This window comes from Venustampulla echinocandica (genome assembly GCF_003357145.1).
Source record: "Venustampulla echinocandica strain BP 5553 chromosome Unknown scaffold_9, whole genome shotgun sequence".
Classification (NCBI taxonomy): Eukaryota; Fungi; Ascomycota; class Leotiomycetes; order Helotiales; family Pleuroascaceae; genus Venustampulla; species Venustampulla echinocandica.
In genome coordinates this window covers 327,125-345,796 of record NW_022474214.1, presented here as the reverse complement: position 1 = coordinate 345,796, position 18,672 = coordinate 327,125, and the positions used below count along the sequence as shown (strand labels likewise).

Here is an 18,672-nt window from a genome sequence, read left to right as displayed (position 1 = left end):
TGTCAGCCAGCGCCCACCAATAGCATCGCCGGGAAATGTCAGTTCCTGCGCATCGCTGAGCACGCAATTCGCTGGGCGCACCCTGCGTGGGCTGATGCGGCGACACCGCGCAATAAGGCGACATATCACGCGGTGCGCTGGCTGAGTCAACAAGGGCTTCCAGAGCCCGGCGGCGGGAGAGTCTAGACGGTCTTCTTTGTAATGTTGCGTCTAACCGTCTACCTGTCTACCTGTCTACTTCTTGGTCTGCTTTGCATTTGACCACGCTTCGTTCTCTCCAAGACATACTGCATAGGTACAGTACAGCACAGTACAGTACATGTACATGTACCATGCTCCTGGTATTTGGAATAGGCCACATATTATTAATTAAATGAGGATCCTACAGTGAGCGGAATGATCAATTGATGATTAGTTAGACGACCTCGTGGGACAGAGTATGTACTGGACGTAGTACCTATCTATAATGGGATGAGCTCGGTACCTGGGTACCTGTTAGTGAGTGACTGGTAGCCCTGGACGACAGCTTGCTTGCTTCCCCAATACTTCGTGCAGACCAATTCGTGTAGTAGGTACCAAGTAATATATTGTCCAAGAGGGTGCCCTTCTATATCATTGACTTTCTCCAGATCATTCATTACGTAGGTACATAGCTAAAGGTAGGTATATATTATATGCTCGCTCTACATCATTCATTACATATGTATAATATCTCCATATATACGACTCCCCAAAGAACTCCCCGCCATGGAGTAGCGTCGCTCAAGGAACGACCAGAAAATGTTCCCCTGTCGCCTACCCAAAAACGCCCGCGGGCAAAATGCCCAGGTATTCTATTCCACATGGTCCGAATATTGCCCTCCCTTCCGCTACACAGCCAGCTGGTATCGTGCATTATCCTACTTCCCCGGTCGTTGTGGAGCGGGCGGCCCTGTCCCGCTTCTCGCCCTCCGTTCCCTCTCGAAGGTGCCTGGCGGTCCGCTGGCAATCCGCGCCGATTTGAATCTCCCATCGACGCCCTTGACCCAGGAGTCGTCCGGCTGCCCTCCCAGCCAGTAGCTCTCGCCGACCTTGACCATGATCCTTCCCAGCTTCCCCCTCCAGCCTTGGCCTTCCGACCTTCCAACCGCAAAAGGATTATCCGCGAGAGCGTCGGCATCCCCGTCGTTGTCGTTGTGGAGGTGTATTTTCGAAGCGGAGGAACTATACATGCGTTGCCGTATAACTTGCCTCGCAAATGCCATCACAATGAGGATGAAGTACACCCGGATCAGCGTGAACACTACCACGAACATGACGCTCGTGATGCCCTCCTCGATTACTATCCCATGCGCAAGACTTGGGCCCGCAGCAGTCGCTGCCGCGGCCCTTGCACCCATCGCAGCAGCTTCTTGGCCCTCCTCGGCTTCCGAGGCGTTATACTTCGGGCTCGTAAAACCGGCGGTATCATCGATCGTCCCGCTCCCCGGCGCACTCCCGGGGATATTGGAGTTGGAGTTATTTGCGCTAACAGCGAGGAACCAGGTGAAAGCAAACGCAGCGGTGAAAGCCGTATTGATAATGGTATCGAAGATATACAGCCATGCCAGCGCTAGACATTGGAATGGATCCTGTTTGCGGATGTGCGGTGCCAGCATGGCAAGGACGATGACGGCTGCAACTGAGTAGAGGTACATCGATAGTTGAAGGGGCGATAATCGGAGGCCTGCGAGGATGGCGAGAAGTCCGAAGAATCCAGTAACCTTATTGAATATCATCGACAGCGATATCATCTCCACCCCCGTGCGCAGACTGAAGAAATAAAGGAAAGTCTGTTAATTCAGCCCATTAGCATATTTTTCCCTCTCGTCCTGCCCTGCCCTGCCCTATCTCTCCGATCAAGAAACTCTCCAAACCCTTAAAAGGGGCCGAAACGTGCAAAGGGGAATTTTCCACTTACTCGGGGCCGCGGAACCCGTAACCGTAGCCATCGTGGTAAGAGGGCCATTTTCGGAGCTCTATGCAGCAGCTATATTTCGCAGTATTCCCAGCAACAAAGGCTTTTCGAACGATTGCTATGGCGAGAGGAGAGGAGGAAGTTGTCGTTGAAGAGAAAGGAAGGCGCCCGGCTTCCTCGGACGACGCGTACTATCTTGGTACATGGATAGTTTCTTGGCGTACAATTTGCCTCCGGCATTGGCAATCGCGTGTCAGTACGAAGTACTTTTTCGTAAGATTTCAATTTCATCACCCCGTTTCCGAGGAAGATGCGACCGTATACCCCTACAATCAAATAGTACGAGTCCGAATGGTTCACCTGCTCCATGGTCGGAAACTTGGTGAAACTTGGTGAAACTATTTTGAATGATCGAGCTCAAATACGTAATATGACTTTGCGTGCACAACACGCTACCCACAGGCACATCGCGGGAATGGATTTCATACCGGGCGAAATCATGGCTGATCTGGGGGTCTATACTGTTAATGGCATGCTTTTATGGAAATTTTACCATTTTCTACGTGCCACCTTTTCCTTGCGACTTGTAGATTATGTGCTCGCCGACGATCTATCATAAAGAGAAACTGTAAAATTTTGATTGTTCTATGGTTCTATTCCATCGACGACAAAAGAAATCCCAATAATGATCGTTACTTGGCTAATGTTACGCCTTGAAAATCCACCTGATAACTGGGCCCAACGAATAGTTTGAAAACAAAACTTCTTTTAGAGTAGTCTATTCTCCACAAACGCGTCTCGCCTGAGCCATACCGTTGGAAGTCTACGTAGCAGCGCGACAGTTCCACCCGTTTATTCTTCTTTCTTCTTGTTCTTTGGTACTCGGAGTAGCCAATAGAGGAAAAGAGCACCGAAAACGTTGAAGACGATATACACCAACATAAGGCCAAAGTTTCTCCATGCCTCGCTGAAAGGAGCGTTCACAGTCTTCAGAAAAAAGTCTGCGGTATGGTACGTGCAAAATTTACAACTGTCGACGGCCTCTGGGTCCAGTAAATAGCCAGTTCCTGTTCTTGACATAGACGTTCCCATATACTCCCCGCAAGTCATATTCGCTGGGGATTCGAAAGTGAGATATTCGTTGGCAGCGTAGACGACCGGCGCTTCAGACACGGTGGTGGAAAGCATGCCGCTAACGAGATGCGTGAGAGGCGAGGCGCGGTACATAAATATCCAGAACCCTGGCAGGCTTGAGGGCGAACAAGGACGCTGGAAAAGTGATATGCGTTAGGTAAAGGTTGTTTCTTAGATTCAAAGTTGAACCTACCCGCAGAATATCAGGTACAATATTCCTTCTTTATATAGTAAGAAACTTTATATGCTAAAATAAATATATTATTTAAAAGCATTGAATTTCTCATTTATATTATTTAAATTTATAGTTAATTAGATATTATTCTTTAGTTATTTCTTTAACAAAATTTAATCTCTAATAATATTTATTTCTATATAATAAAAAGTAAAAGTAATTTAATTTAACTTAAATTGCTTAAACTAAAGAACTGGAAAGTTAAAGTTAAAAGTAAATTCTAATTTTCGAATTAAGAATTAATATACAGTAAAGAAAGTTATTTAGTAATAAAATTATTTATAAAGAAGTAAAAGAAAGAAGAGTTAATTAATATATTATATAATAGAAACATTATATAAACTAGTTACTCTTTTATAAGAAAAATAATCGGCGAGTTATTATATATATATTACTTTACTTTACTTGAATAGTTATATAGCTTTAAAGACTACTTAGTAGTTATAGCTACGAATATATATTAGCTAAATTTAAGTGCTATATAAAATAGTACCAATATAAATATAAATCGAGGTTCTAATAGTAAGGGAAGAGCTACGAAGAGGATATTTGGTGAGATCGTGAGGTTGAGAGTGGGAGAGGCGCTTTATTACTACAATCGTTATTTGAACTTGAATAGTAGCAGCACGGTAGAGACATTAGACTCGGCACCGAGTCTATAAAGACTAGAGTTAGGAATAGGTTGATAGAAGACGGAGGAAAGAGTGTAATGGCAAATTAGCAAAAATGAAAACGCGGACGACCAATGCAATACTCAGTTGACTTGAGTCAAAACGACTGTATAGTATAGTAAGATCACCGGAGGGTTCTGTCGGTTATTCGTGAACGAAGAATACGAGCTGCTGGTTCGGTTTGTAGGGCTAGGATAAAGCCTAGCAACATGATTTTAGCAATTGTGTACATTAGAAAGGACGGTAACTATAGTGGAGCGATTTCTTAACTGCGAACCTGATTCAAGGACTTGGAATGATGCAGAATTCTGGAGTGCCGTGTGGGATTTGGTCTCATGGATAAAGACCACTACCCCGCCAACTACTTTCCTCGATAGCAGGTTGTTCCTCGACACACTATCACTTTTTGCGACGCGATCTGCTAAGCCCGGTTGGTCAATTTCGCCTATTGACTAATCGGACCCTCCAATTGGTCAATATACCACCCCATACCTCAATTTCTCCCCATTAACCAATATACCACCCTATTACTCAATATATATTGACTTCTAGGGTAGTATATTAAAGGCATATTGATTAATAGGATTATCAATCATAGCCTGTTAGTTAATATAGCGATCAGTCAATTAGGGGGGCTTTAAGGGGCTTAAATCACGGGATCTCCACTTCCATGTACAAAAATCACAGGATCTGCACTTCCAGGAAAATAGTTAGTTTTACCTTTAGATTAATTCCAAATACTCTTATTCTCTAGAAAATGATAGTTTGTTAATAAATAATACTATACTTATCATCAAATTCTAGTCAAAGTACAACTTTGTAATTCATTTCCACTTATTTATCCAAATCAATTATTTTCCACCCCCACTTATATATACCAATATAGCTTCCACTTCCACTTCCACCCCCCCTTTTACTCCACGTAACAGGGTATACGGCCGCCATGATCAATATATTAATATTACTAATCTATTAGTCTATACCTCAGGCACTTCCTTTCTCCCCTCCTCCCCAGAGGCTCCTGCTGGCCAGGAGAAAGCAGATAATTGGTCAGCAGAGATTGAGGAGGCCTAGGATAAACGCTTTGCTCAAGGAGAATCAAAGAAAGTTCTTACTAGCTGTAAGCGGTACGACTACCGTTGGTATTTGGAGAACCCAAAAGTAGGGCTTCAAGGGCTCTCCAAAAAGGAAAAGCAGGAGGAGATTAATACAAAGTACTATTGTTTAGATAACTTTGAGCTTCAAAAAAGTCAAATCTATCGTCGGGGTGGGGTGGATAAGTCAGGTAATCTATACCCTGCAAGGTATACTGTCTGTTACTCAGATACTTTTGAAATTATCTGTTCTATATACGAAAAATTATTACATTATAGTAAGTTGTAACTTTATATATAAACTCTATACTAATAATAAATAGAAGTCAAACTAACATTTGAACGCCTACAGCAACTATACTACAGTATCTCACAGGAGGACGTAGAATGGATTATACAAAGATGTGCTCAATATAATAGAGCTATACAGTAAAAAGGGAAGCCTCCCTTTCAGCTAATCAAATCGCACTATCTAGGAGAGAGAATAGTTCTTGATCTAATTGACTTTCGATCTATGGCCGACGGGTCGTACTACTAGATTGCGCAGCTTAAGTGCTACTTTTCCAGGTATATTTAGCTGTAGCCCTTGGAAAGCAAGACAGCCTTTGAAGTAGCTACCCCTTTACGGACGTGGTTAGACAGTAATAGGTACCCAAAAAAGCTGTAAGTAGCTCTATTCTATCTTTAGTATTATATAAGCTAATAAAGTATAGGGCAATTGATAATAGAACTGAATTTAAAAAGGAACTTGAAGACTTTCTTAAAGAGAAAGTAATTAAGCCAATCAGGGGCCGAGCCTACTACTTACAAACCCAAGGATCCGTGGAAGTGGCTAATAAGATCTTTAAAGCCTAGCTATAAGCTGCGCAGGGTGATACAAGTATTAAAGAATAGTCAAAATTACTCCCTATTATTGCCTGGGTAATTAATACAACTAGACTTTCCACTTTACCAAAAAGTATTACCCTATACCAAGTATAGTTTGGCAGGGAGCTTCTTAATTGGCCGAATATCTCGCCCCAAAACCAGAACAGAGAACTTGCTGAAGAGAGTACTGATGAGGAAGAGGAGGGTGAGCTAAGTATAGCTAATCAGGAAGAGCCTCAAGCTGAGGAGAAGTACTTACTCTCTGAATTAAATAAGAGAGTAAGTGAGTATAATAAAGTTACAGCTGAGCGTATAGTTAGAGCTGAAAAGGGGCAGGTAGTTGAGTATAGTGATCAGGAAGTAGCTACTTTACAGATCCCAAAAAAGCTAAAAGTAGGGAATGAAGTAAGTAGAATACTTGTACAAGTATTACGAAAAGAGTATAAAGTAAGTTATATTCTTATTATTTTATTTATTACTAATTAAGTCTTAGGGGTATATTCTACTTACACAATAAAGTCAGCTGACCTGTATTCATTCCCCTGGGACTTTGAATAAGCTCCATAGTCAGGATATATACTCCAACTTTCCCAAAACAGGCGCAGTACACAAAAAGGACTGTATTACGCTTAATAAAGCTGTTCAGTTATTTAATAATCGTAGTACTGTCTCTGTACAACAAGCTGCAGGTCGTACTAGTAGCAAAAGGAGGATGGAGCCTCAAAGGGAAGCTCAGGCTGTACGGGCGAAAAGAACAAAAGTGGCTTCAGTTAAAGCTAAAGCAATTCAGGAGGGTAGGGCAGGAACCTAATAATTGTATATTAAATTGACCAATAGGGTGTTAATATATCCGATACGTCAATATTGAGTAATGGGGTGGCCCAAAAGTCAATATATATTGAATTGACGTATAGGGTGGTGTATTGACTAATTGGAGGGCCCATTGACTAATAGGCGAGATTGACCAACCGGGCTTAGCAGATCGGGTTGTCCTCCAAGTAGATCCTCACATCTCGTGCGACGACATGCTTGCCGTTCCCATCATGCTTGATAAATATATTCAAACCCAATTCCACATCCGTCATCAGCGCATAGCCAGCAACAACCTTGACGAATCGTTCCGGCTCTTCGTGAATATCGAACTTCTTGGAGTTGTACGGTCCAGATCTACCGAACACCCAAAGCCGCATCAGACTTCCGCAGATCGTAAAATCAGGCATGAATCGTCGATCCGGTTGACTTCCAAACACGTTAGGAGACTCCCAGTTTGCACGATTCCCATGTTGGATGGCCCTCTATGTTAGATACCGACAATAGGATATTGAGACATTTGAGCTATCAGGACACCTACGCCTTCCCCAACGTCAAGGATCTGACTAACTACGGACCTCTTGGGGAACCTCTTGAAATCCAGTGCCAATGAAGTGCGACCTTGGAAAGTCTCCTATTGAGCAAAGCAAAGCAATTCTGAGGCTTTTGAATTTGGATACGGGTTGCAAAATTAGCTGATCTCGGTAATCACCGCAGATCACTCCTCCTTGTTTCTACTTCGGATTGTAGATCATGACTGGTGAGTAGCGAGTATCTCTGAGCGCATGGACTAGTAATTTAATTGAAATACGGTAGTGTTACACCAGCCCTCCCGAAATCGAACGCAGGATTAGGTAAAGCTAGACCTTTTCTTTCTTTCTATTAAACACGGCTGTATTCTTTCATTTCTTAAAAAGGCCGACACGAATGCCTCTCTGCAGGTCTTAAACATACACAAATACCTCACCACGCCTTACTATATTCTTAGGAATGTCTCCGAATTAATCGGCCCGGTCCGACACTACAGTAAGCCTATTAATGCAATTATGCGACTATATATATGTATATGTATGCTAGATATTCCTTCAACTTTCTTACTTCTTTAACCAGCTTTGGCAAATACGAAATATATCTATTATTCATCTTTAGGAACTTTTGCACCATCCTCACATCCGCAACAATGAGAATCAGTGCGCTTCTTCCGGTCTTTGCTGCCCTTACCGCAGTAGCCAACGCTGCTGCCCTTGCGAGGGGTGTTTATACCATCCATAGCGAGGGAGACGGCAAAAGGCCAATCGGCCGCTCCTACAGAGAAGACCGGTCGCTCCTCCCTAAAAGGGTCTTGGTTCTCGCTGAAGATGAAGATGAAGCACCAACGGTAAGTAAAAATAGTATTCTGTCCACTTTTTTTGTTAAGCCAAATTCTTATTCGATCTTCAGTGGGATATTGACATCCTGCCGAACGGCCAATATCGCTTGAGGGCTAGAGGTGCCCCAGTTGGAGATATCGACAGCCGCCTATTCGCATGTCTTATCCCAGATCGCTGCGAAGGCAGCTTGGATTGGGTTATTACACCTGCGTTCCAACGTGGCCCTAATGTCTTCATGTATGATACGATTCTGCTCTCTAATATTGTGTATGTGTGTTAACACGTGGTAGGGTGGAGAAGCCTAATCGCTCAGCGGGGTGGGTCGTCCCTAGAGACAACTCAGACGGGCTCAACAAGCAGGTAAGCTGCTCCCTCTATCTATTTAGCTCTTTGATTGTTAACTTATTCTTTAGGTCGAGGTCCGTCCGTTAATAAATGGGCCACATGGGCCTCCCGAACAGCTTTTTACGTTTACTCCGCTCGAGTAGGAGTACACACTAAAGGTTGCTGTCGATAGCTGCTTCGTAGCCGTGCAAGCTATCCAAGTCATCAGCGGTTCGCATTTCTAAGGCATCTCGTCGAGGATAGGAAAATTGCTTGATTTCTTACTTCGACTGTTCGGGGGATTTAATTTAGCCTAGATAGAGGCACTTATCTAGGGTAATTTTTAGAGAGCAATATAGTGGACAATATAAATTATTTTGCCTCTTGAAACTTCTACAAACTAATTTCGTCGGAGGTCCACCCTCCAGAAGACTGTCCACGATGGTGTGTGCACCGACTACATTTAACACTTTGGTATATTCATGAAGTTTAGGAAGTTGGGTCCTCCTGAACTCTAGAGCAAGTACTATATCTTGTTTACTTTCACCTCTTAACTACGTTTCAAAATCGATGTTAGTGATTGGAATAGTAGAAGGCAAATAACGACTGACCTCGAGACTACGTCGGCTATTTCGAGTTCGAGGAGAGAGCTAGGGCTTGCTCTATGTAGTAGTTGAAAGTATTTCTTATTCCTTTTTTTATTATTTTTCAAAGACTCCGAGATACCGGACGCCTGAGCAAAATTCTCTATCGTAGCCGTTACTCGATTGCGATACTTCCGAAGTTGTAAGTCGTTCGCTATAAGTAAATAATAAGAGACCTCGTTTACTGAGAATGTAAGGTAGAAGCAGGCGGCGTATTTAGATTCAGCCTTGCGTTTCTAGATCTTCAGACAGCTACCTTGAAGCTATCTCAGTCTATAATCAAAGCTATTAATATCTTCGCTTTATACTACGAACGTTAGCAAGACCCTAGAGGGAGAGGTTTAGTAGCTACGAAAAACTGAATAAGTTTAGCTAATACTATATTCGATCAAGAGTTATACTTATTACTCTTATAGTATATTTCACTTCTAGGGAGCTAAGCTCTGTAATAAACGCTTTCGCAATAACACTAGAGCATTTGGGAGCGCCGTTCTTCTCAAAGTAGGCTGTTAACACGTGGGAATCTTGTCTAATATCACCCAAGTATATGGTCTTTCCACCTTTGGCAAGAAACAAGAGTCGGTCGAAGCGCTGGAATAGCATAGCAGAAGATTGGTGGATAGTGCAAAGGATCGCTTGGCCTATCGTTTTCAAATTTTCTATAAGATCATAAATTGCCCACGACGTTTGACTATCAAGACTAGATGCTGGTTCAGCAAGAAAGAGAAGGAGCTGAGGCTTCGCGGCCAGCTCAACACCAATTGTCAAACGCTTCCGTTGCTCAACGTTCAGACCCTCGCCTGGAGCTCCCACGACTGCATCGGCAAATTCCTCCATGTCCAAGAGTTTGATGACTTGATCAACATAGTCTAGTTTCTCCTCTGTCGAGATGTCTGCAGGCTGGCAGAGTAGTGCACTAAAGTTAAGCACTTCTTGTACGGTCGAGGTCGAGAGATTCGCGACGGAAGACGAGAACCTCGCCACGTGACTTATTCGCCGAGATCCACTCGGTGGCTAAAAGATATACAAGCATGAAGAATATCATGAATGTAATTATGACGCCAAAGTTCCTGGATAAGGTCAGTATTCATTTTGCAGAAGCTACCAAAAAATCTAAAGATACGAACCTCCATTTGTTTGCATGATAGTATCTATGGGAAGATTTTATGAACCTATCGCCGTTGATAGAACTAGATCCCGGAACGGAACCAACCGAAGAGCGGGTTTGCTGGATAGAGTTGATATTCTCATAGCCTTCTTCCGAAGGAACTAAGGACGAGCAAGGGAAATCTCGACCGTGAACTCATTGATCTTAAGAGCTTCAAAGCCAAAAGCTACCGGATTAAGATAATTGATCCACCTAAACCAACCAAGCATATATTTGGTAGGGATAGCAAAACCAGTGTATATGATAATCGAGAGGATGAAGAGAGCTGTGGGCACCATGGCTTGTGCAAGTGTCCGAGACATGGCGGCAATAGATATAAATAGCATAGACATAGCCAAAGTGAGGAAGAATGATATCAGCGCAAAGAAAAAGAAAGGATCTGGCTCTCTCCTCAAATTTGTCATAAAGTAGAGTGTCAAGTTGAAGATGATCGTATTCCCCACTTTCGCCGGCAGATCCACGAGCATGGACGCGAATGCTTCACACGATGGATGGTAGAAAGCGTATCTTGAGTGCTTTTCGACAATCGGGCGCTGAGCATACAGGGTCAAGATCTAGTCTTTGATCAGCTACGGGCATGAGTAGCGAAATGTGGTATCTCCACTTACTTCGAGTGCGCTTCCGAACGCGTTCATGAGGATAGCAAAAACAAAATAAGTGCTCCTCTTGAGAAAAAACTATCGGTATTCTCCTTTTGGTTGCAGAAAAGACTGGCAGGGATCAAACTAATGAGGAAATTTCCAAAGACTTGCGAAATTATCAGGCTAGGATCTCCCACAAGTCTTTGGCAACCATGCCACAAGCAGAGTTTGACTTGCTGTAGGTACGTTAAAGTGTATGGAGACTTCACACGCCTGTTTAACTATTCTTCTGATCCAGCTTGACAACCGGTATTCATTACTGTCCATGGCCTTGGTGAAGTTTTCTCGAGTGCTTGAAGTTCTCTAGGTGTTATCTATCAAAAGCGTACTTTCGGTCATACACATCAATGTTTTCAATCAACTTCCGGTAATCAGAACTATCTTACCACGCTTGGGCAAACTCATCAGGAGTGCAAGGTACTCTGCCTGCAAACCCTGGACGGCTAACTCGTTCACGAGAACTAGTCATTGACGTCAGAAAGTCGGCTGCGGTCTGGCGATCCGGGCACTCGAAACCCATGTTGACGAAATACGCCTTAGCTGTGGTTGTGTATCCGAAGTAGATTTGTCGTCCTTCGAAAAGCACAATTACTTTGTCAAAGAACTAAAGAAATGTCAGCTTGAAGGAGCAAGATATTGTATAATACATACATCGAAAGCACTTTGAGGTGCTTTGTAGATTAAAACAGCAGAAATTATACCAGTGATATCTGCTGAAGTTCGGAGCGTTTACAAATTCGATCGCATTCGCGCTATCCAAACCACGGGTACTATTATCCCAGCACTGAAGAGGAGCACCACTCAGAACTGCCTCAGCAATTGTGACACGTTTTCGTTCACCCCCGCTGACGCCGCGGATGTAATCATCCCCAACTCGCGTGTCGATAGTATGCCCAACTCCGAACATAGCCATAACAGCGTCGCGGGTGTGATTGGCATACACGTCTATATTGACATCTCCTGGCATGAATTGCGGAGCCCTGGCTCGCGCTGCAAGTGTGAGTGTGTCGCCGACGAATAACATAGGAAAATGGACGTCAACTTCAGATGTGTAAATCGCTTCTCTGCGAAAGTGGTGGTGCATGAGTTCAGGACTGATTCTTGCAGGGTATTTGTTAGCGCTAATGGTGGAATAATGCTCGCTCAAATTTACCTTGGTAGTTGATGTATGAAGATGGATCCACATAATACCCACGACTCTCCCCTGCAATCGTTTTAAGGAAGGTGGAACAGCCAGAGCCTGGTGGCCCCAGGATAACAAGCATTTCACCGCTTTTGATAATGCCAGGCAGGTCCCTCAAGATGTCGATTCTCCGAGGCTTCTCTGCTCCCGCCATTCGCCTCACCCAACCGACAGTTTCCAAGAAGATGTTCACAACGCTCGTCTGGTAGTCGGTAGCCACACCGTAACCATGTGCATTCAAGTTATTGAACGCAATACCCGAGGACCTCGGTGCAAACCATTCTGGATCTTGATGTTGTATATCTAGCATTGCTCTCACGTATGCCCACGCGTTGAAATGGGGAGAACTCGGATCCGAAGACGAACTAGGCTCAAACAAGAACTGATTTTTGCCTCCAACACCAGGGTGAGATTTCTTTTGACTGTCTGGTGACCTGTCGAGCAAGTTCCGTTACTTCTCTCCCACGATCCGCCGCGAAATCGTCCCTATCGTCGTCTCGATCTAGTAAATCCTCTTTCGGAGTTGCGGTGGGGCCTGCCGCGGGACTACAGTCAACCATTATTAGAGAGCTGCTTTTTGGAACAGGTTGATTAGAATGTAGCTCGCCCATGGAAAAGGGGGGGAGTGTCAGCTCAATTTCTTTCGGGCCAGTTCAGGATCCTTTGCTGTAACTCTGGCTTCTGGCATGTCGACCCTAGCACAATACACAGCCAGGCAAAGACGCACCCGCCACTGTTCTCTGCAAGAACAATATTAATATCGATTATAACTACAATTTATTATATTAATATAATAAATAACTTCAATTATAAAAGTTACAACAGAGTTAATTATAGAAAGTGCGAAACTGCAAGTTACAAAGAATATAATAAATGCAAAGTTACAGAGTAGAGAGTGTAATAAGTACGAAGATGCTAAAAGCGAAGAGTGCGAAAGACGAAGTTGAGGTAGCTACAGAGTTGAAGTTATAGGATAGTCGACGCTCGAGAAACAGAGTAGTTTATATACTTCTATCAACTCCGCGCTCTTCGCTCAAAGTTCTTAATCTCTAATCCCAAGTCGCTTGTTCTATTTTAAAATATATTTATTTTATATTTAAAACTTTTTCTTATAAATACTATCAAAACGTTGGTAGTACTCTCGCCTCCTGCTGCTGCAACATGAGCGCTCTCAGCGACCCGGTCATAGACCTCTCGCGCGAATGCATACTCTCAGCACTACTACTGGGCGTAGGCGACCTCCCACCTACACTACTACCCACACGCGCCATGGATCGCATGCGATCGTCACTAGAATTTGTGTTCGACCGGGATAATGGAACTGCAGGTTTCTGTCGCAGGTTCAGGTTGCTGAACATGGAAGGAAGTGTTGCGGCTGCGGATACTGGGGGAGGCGTGTATGATGGAGTAGGGATGAGATTGCTATGTGAGCGTGCGCTTGATGCGGTGCGGCTCCGATGGCGGAATGGTGGCATGGATGCATCGACCGTCGGGGAGCGGCCTCGTAGATTTACGTTGTTCGCATCGCGCGAAGAGGATGGTGGTCGACTTGATGATCTGTTGCTTGGTGGAGTGGGAAGAGAATTCAGGTGGGGTTGTGTTGATCGAGGGCCATAAGCGCTTATGAGTTGTTCGAGGCTTACCCCAGAGGAAGGGAGTTTGCTGAGTCTGCGGATGGCGCGCATGTTGGTGCTCATGAATGTGGATATACGCTTCATAGCATTCCCATTTTCGTGAGACTCATAGGCCGAAACTCCAGTCCCTCCGGTAGCCTGGCCTCGAGCTACATGTTGGTCTGTAAGATTTGAAGCTCGGGGAGTAGGTGTTGGTGCTTGATTGATGCTTTGCTGGATCTGGCTGATAATGTGGTCGAACTCTACAGCTTCCTGACCCTTGTGAGACATATGATGAGCATGAGTATTGATCGTCACATCTTGGGTTAACACGAAAAAAGACCCGTCACGGATTCTCCGCTTTAGGAGATTCCATCTCGTTCTGGCGGGATTTTGTTCGATTTCTGGATGGTAAACAGAAGTTTCCGCCAGTTTAGAGTAGAAGCCTTCTAATCTCATAGCCATGCGTTCCATAAGTTGAAGTAAGAACGTTGAGAGGGCTGTGATGCGCTGAGTATCAGATGGCGATTCCAGAGCCAAAATAGTATCGAATGCATCCATTCCGCTGCATGCCTCCTCGCGAATGCCTTCTAGAAGCTCCATGTCAAGCTGAATGGACTTCCTTGCATAGTTTAGTATACCCCGCTCATGGAAACGTGCCGCTTCGCTGTCAGAAGTAAACCTCCCAATTTGGGAGACCTCATTTGATGTTGTCATTGCATCTAGTGAGCCTTTAGCCCGGGCAATAATACCTAGCACATCCGGAAGACGGCTTGGATTGGAGCTTGCGGCAGAGTTCGCAAGGGCGAATGACAGCTTCAGATAGAGCTCCTGGAGTTTGGCCCCAAACAGAGCCGAGAAGCCATTCTGAAGTAATCTCGACTGATGGTGGTAAAATCTTCGGACGCCACCCATATTGAACAGATTTCCTTGGAACCAAAGATTTGAGGATTCCATGAACTCATGTACTTCGAAAGCTTGCGCGACCAGCGTCTCGACTGATGTTCTCAAATATTCCGACCAGAGATCGTACAGCATGCTGACTTCCTCGCAATGATGATAATCGGGCTTTGGTGTAAGGTGGCCAATGAAGTACTTGTTCAAGAGACTGGACACTTCCGGGTTGTTCGTATGCGCCAGAAGGTCGAAGGATTTCGTACAATCTACTCCCGCATTTGATTTGATAATGTTTATCCCTCCAGGATGCATGGAACAAAAATCCGTGACATCATACACACTTCCATGCACAGCGATGAAGATGTGGCTGTCGGGGCGATGGCCAGTATGCATTGCTAGTTGGGAAAGTGGGATAGTCGGTATGTTGCATGGCAACGGTTTCGGTGTCATGAAGACATCCAGCATGAAGCGCCGCTCGGCGAAGGCGTTGTTAAGAATTACATCGGTAGACTCCATGCTTGACGTACGATGATTGTAGATGGCTTTGCGAATTCCAGACATGACGGAATCGAACACAGAAAGCGAGCCACAGACGTAGAGATAGCCTCCCAAACCTCCTTGCTTCTTGGACATGACAAGATCACACACCATAGCCCCCTGCTCAATAATCAGAGAGTCTATATACCGCGGCGTGATCTCTTTCTCCATCAAATCTCGTGAATGCTTATCGTAGACAAGACCTCGCGAGTCACGCGAGAATGCGGTATATACCTCCATAGAACCATCGTTGACATAGTCTCTGAGCTCATTCTCGTAGCAAAACTTCTCCCTGGACTGTACGCCGAGGAATAGGATATTTCTGCCAACAGAATTCCCAGCACGGGCTTGCCAAAAGCTTCTGAAGGGGGCGATACCGCTGCCACCAGCAAAAAAGGCACATGGAGCGGCATCATCGATTGGTAATTGGAATGCCAGAGGTCGGGAGACACCAACGAGTAGTTCTTCATCGCCTGCGGTTGACTCGTCCTGACTTGACATTGGAGGGTTTAAGAAGCCACTACTAACTCCATGGCGAGGTGCAGACAATGGATCGGAGAGGGTAGGACAAACATTGAAATCAGATCTCGAAACGGTCAAGTCCACGGTACTAGGAAGTAACTCATCCGGGTAATTTGAGATGCTGTATGTTCTTGGGACCTCAATCGGTACCAATTCCGATAACCATGAGAGATTCCCTGAGAGGTCAAATGCCTGATCCCAGATATGTGAAGATGTATCAGTGACAGCTGCTTGGAGAAGATCGCCGAAAGAACCTCGTACTGGCCATTCAGTTGTTGCTAGGATCTGAAGAAGCGTGTTTGAAGATGCTCTAAGAACTGTGTGAAGTTTCATGACTAGGTCTTTCGTGACCGGCGCCAGGTGTCCTCGTCGTAGAATGTCCTTTACTCTCAATCGTGGTGTGGATTTCTTTGATACGGAACCCAGGTGCTCAGCAAATCTCGTCCATTGGCTATCTAGAGAAACGGGCTGATCGAGCATTGTATCGAGGCCCAAGGCAGCGGCCACTTTGGCGCACTCCATCCAGCTGTTGAGAGGCATTATCGCGAGACGATCACCGGGTTGAAACGTGATACCCGTCTCTTGAATATCAAGTGTAACCATCGCGATAGACCTTTCGGGGTCCATATCGACGAAAGATCTGTTGAGAACCCTGGACTTATAACGGCATTCTGAAAATGTTCCACGCATCTGATGGGGTTCGACGCGGAGGTTCCCACGGTATGGTTCAAGACGCTCTTTCATTGCCTCTGAGAAAGCCCTGTGGGTCTCCTCCCATGGTCTCGAGTTGGCATCACTGGATCCAGAATCTCCGTTTGTTTCCGACCGGCCAGTCTTTCCAGCAACTTCAAGTAGACCAAAAACTTTGTAGCGGTGGGTGCCCATAAACCCGCGTTCGCCAGTATAAGCTTCAACGATACCATCTAGGGCACCGATGAGTTGTTGGTCACCAGATTGAGCTACAAAATCAGGAATACGATAATGATATTCGACGGCGGCGATGAAAGCTCTCCAGTTTGATGGCAGCCAAGCCCTCAGGTGAACGCCCTCAGCTCCTAGGAAAGATTGGTACTTTGCACGTCCCAGGAAGGCGTCCATTAACAAGTAGGGAGGAAATTGCAGGCCGGATGTTGCTGGGCAGCGCTTGGACAAAGGAGCAGAAAACTTTGCCCAACGTACCCATTCTGCAGGTGAGACGTAATTGTCGCCGGAGTTGGGGTTGAGTGATATGGAGTGAAAGGCGTTAGGCATCCGCTCGAGGATTTCCTTCAGTCGAATGAGTTCACGGAGAAGTCCATCTCTGTTCCTGCTCATGACGTGCTCCTGGCAGCTTGCAATTGCGTCGACACCGTGTTGAAACGAAGCTGGAAGCAGTCAGCCAAAGTATAAAGACTCGAGGAGCAAATAATTTACCTGAGGTGTCGGCGCAGCCCTTTAAAAATGCTATCTCGGATGAATCACCAAACATGGGCCATCTTAAATCTGTGTTGTCGAACCGACCCACATACGGATGTGTTGAGGTAGGATCCCGGACTTTGAGATTATACGAAGATTGATCGAAGAATGTAAGATGCGGAATCGATCGTCCCATCCGCTTCGAGATTTGGTAGAACGGGAGACCGATACTTCTGGGAATACCTTTCACCTCATCGCCCAAATCATCGCTCATTTCCTCGTCCACTCTTCGTTCAGCCGAGGTAACATTTATACCCTCTCTTCCATTATGCTTCTCTTCATACCTGTAGATGGAACATAACATACCAAGAGCAACCAATGCCGCCCAAAGCGCTTTATCTGGAATGGCATCTGCTGTTCCTTCGATAATGGGCAGGGCGGCGACAGATTCCCTCACGCGACCTCTTGCCACACAACCCGGCATCCGTTCGCAAAGATCTGACCAGACTCTACCAGGAGACTTTGCCAGCACACCAGCTGCTTCATCGGCATCTGGTGGACAGAATCCATAGTTCATACTGAGGTATCCATCTCGCCACCCTGTGCGGGGTCCCACCTCTTCTGCTCTGAGTAAAACTTGTCGAGCGGGAGCACCAAGTGCTACAGCTAGCAGATCTTGCTCATTGGCATTTAATAAATCGAGACTTTTGACGCCTTGGGTTGTTTGGATCTCTTTGATTTCTTCCATGTGAGGAACATTGGAGTAGAGCATTTCGTTGATCGCTTTGCGTTCCCTAGACTCGGTAAGCAAGTTGGCTAGCAGATAGGTATGTAGGAGCAAACCTTTGACGCAAGTATTGGTCAGGATCTACACCAGAAGGAATCTGTTGATTATTAGCAGCTTGTTAACTAGTGAGAGATGCCATGAAGAATAGTGCTAGAGACAACATACATCAAAAGCTGCTCTAATATCGCCCTGCTGTGTAAAGCTAGAAAAATTGCAGCCCCGTGGTCCGGTACGGCCACCTTTGGAGCCCATAGGACATTCCGATCCAGCGGACGCCGACATAGGACATGATCTTTCCGACATTATTAATATATTATTGACTGGTTCTTTTAGAAGCAGGTTTGGGGGTGTAAGGGCCACCAGAATAGACAAGAAGCCTTATAGGAAAACACAATGGCACAGCCGGAAAGTGCAAATAAAGGGGGTTGAGAAACAACAATGTACTGATGATAGCAAAGGAAGAGAGAGGCTATCATCTGGAATGAGAGGTGTACTTGTACCGCCGTTCAAGAAGCGACAAAGGCAATTCCCACTGTAATAAGTGGCTTGGCTGTAATTTCTGATCGAGAGAGTGAAACTAGGCGAGTAAGACTCTAAACCAACGCTAGAAGCATGAAAAGAGCTTCTGCGAGCCTTATCATTCAGCCAAGGGCCACTAAACGCCAAGATTTTTTCGAGGCTACAACGTATCAGGCGTATAAAGCGGAGCGAGACCTAGGGGCCAGGCTTGCGCGGGCCAGAAAGTAAACACAACCCTCTTGTCTCGCTACACTTAATACACTTAAAATATTATAGATTTGAAGGGCATTAACTAGTACTTGCACAGTAATTTCAGGCGTTATTT

General features: G+C 45.2%; 6 protein-coding genes across 6 annotated transcripts; 1 reads left to right on the top strand and 5 right to left on the bottom strand.

Annotated features, from left to right (window-relative positions):
• Nucleotides 1-899: 899 nt before the first annotated feature.
• BP5553_08863 (Uncharacterized protein) lies at nt 900-1,987 on the bottom strand (the record flags this gene model as incomplete). Its single annotated transcript, XM_032017486.1, has 2 exons — nt 900-1,811; nt 1,940-1,987. 2 exons carry the CDS (start codon nt 1,985-1,987, stop codon nt 900-902), a joined length of 960 nt encoding a protein of 319 aa, XP_031866129.1.
• An 801-nt stretch (nt 1,988-2,788) lies between these two features.
• On the bottom strand, nt 2,789-3,124 carry BP5553_08862 (uncharacterized protein; the record flags this gene model as incomplete). The annotated part of the gene is made up of 1 exon (XM_032017485.1): nt 2,789-3,124. One exon carries the CDS (start codon nt 3,122-3,124, stop codon nt 2,789-2,791), a length of 336 nt encoding a protein of 111 aa, XP_031866128.1.
• A 4,803-nt stretch (nt 3,125-7,927) lies between these two features.
• Nucleotides 7,928-8,605, top strand: BP5553_08861 (uncharacterized protein; the record flags this gene model as incomplete). Its single annotated transcript, XM_032017484.1, has 4 exons — nt 7,928-8,125; nt 8,188-8,354; nt 8,408-8,477; nt 8,531-8,605. 4 exons carry the CDS (start codon nt 7,928-7,930, stop codon nt 8,603-8,605), a joined length of 510 nt encoding a protein of 169 aa, XP_031866127.1.
• Nucleotides 8,606-9,463: 858 nt separating this feature from the next.
• On the bottom strand, nt 9,464-10,888 carry BP5553_08860 (uncharacterized protein; the record flags this gene model as incomplete). Its single annotated transcript, XM_032017483.1, has 5 exons — nt 9,464-9,978; nt 10,025-10,155; nt 10,213-10,313; nt 10,382-10,807; nt 10,862-10,888. 5 exons carry the CDS (start codon nt 10,886-10,888, stop codon nt 9,464-9,466), a joined length of 1,200 nt encoding a protein of 399 aa, XP_031866126.1.
• Nucleotides 10,889-11,276: 388 nt separating this feature from the next.
• Nucleotides 11,277-12,387, bottom strand: BP5553_08859 (uncharacterized protein; the record flags this gene model as incomplete). The annotated part of the gene is made up of 3 exons (XM_032017482.1): nt 11,277-11,498; nt 11,628-11,994; nt 12,086-12,387. The coding sequence occupies 3 exons, from the start codon at nt 12,385-12,387 to the stop codon at nt 11,277-11,279; spliced, it is 891 nt and encodes a 296-aa protein (XP_031866125.1).
• An 811-nt stretch (nt 12,388-13,198) lies between these two features.
• Nucleotides 13,199-18,131, bottom strand: BP5553_08858 (uncharacterized protein; the record flags this gene model as incomplete). Its single annotated transcript, XM_032017481.1, has 4 exons — nt 13,199-17,010; nt 17,060-17,835; nt 17,885-17,925; nt 17,994-18,131. 4 exons carry the CDS (start codon nt 18,129-18,131, stop codon nt 13,199-13,201), a joined length of 4,767 nt encoding a protein of 1,588 aa, XP_031866124.1.
• Between the last annotated feature and the right edge of the window lie 541 nt (nt 18,132-18,672).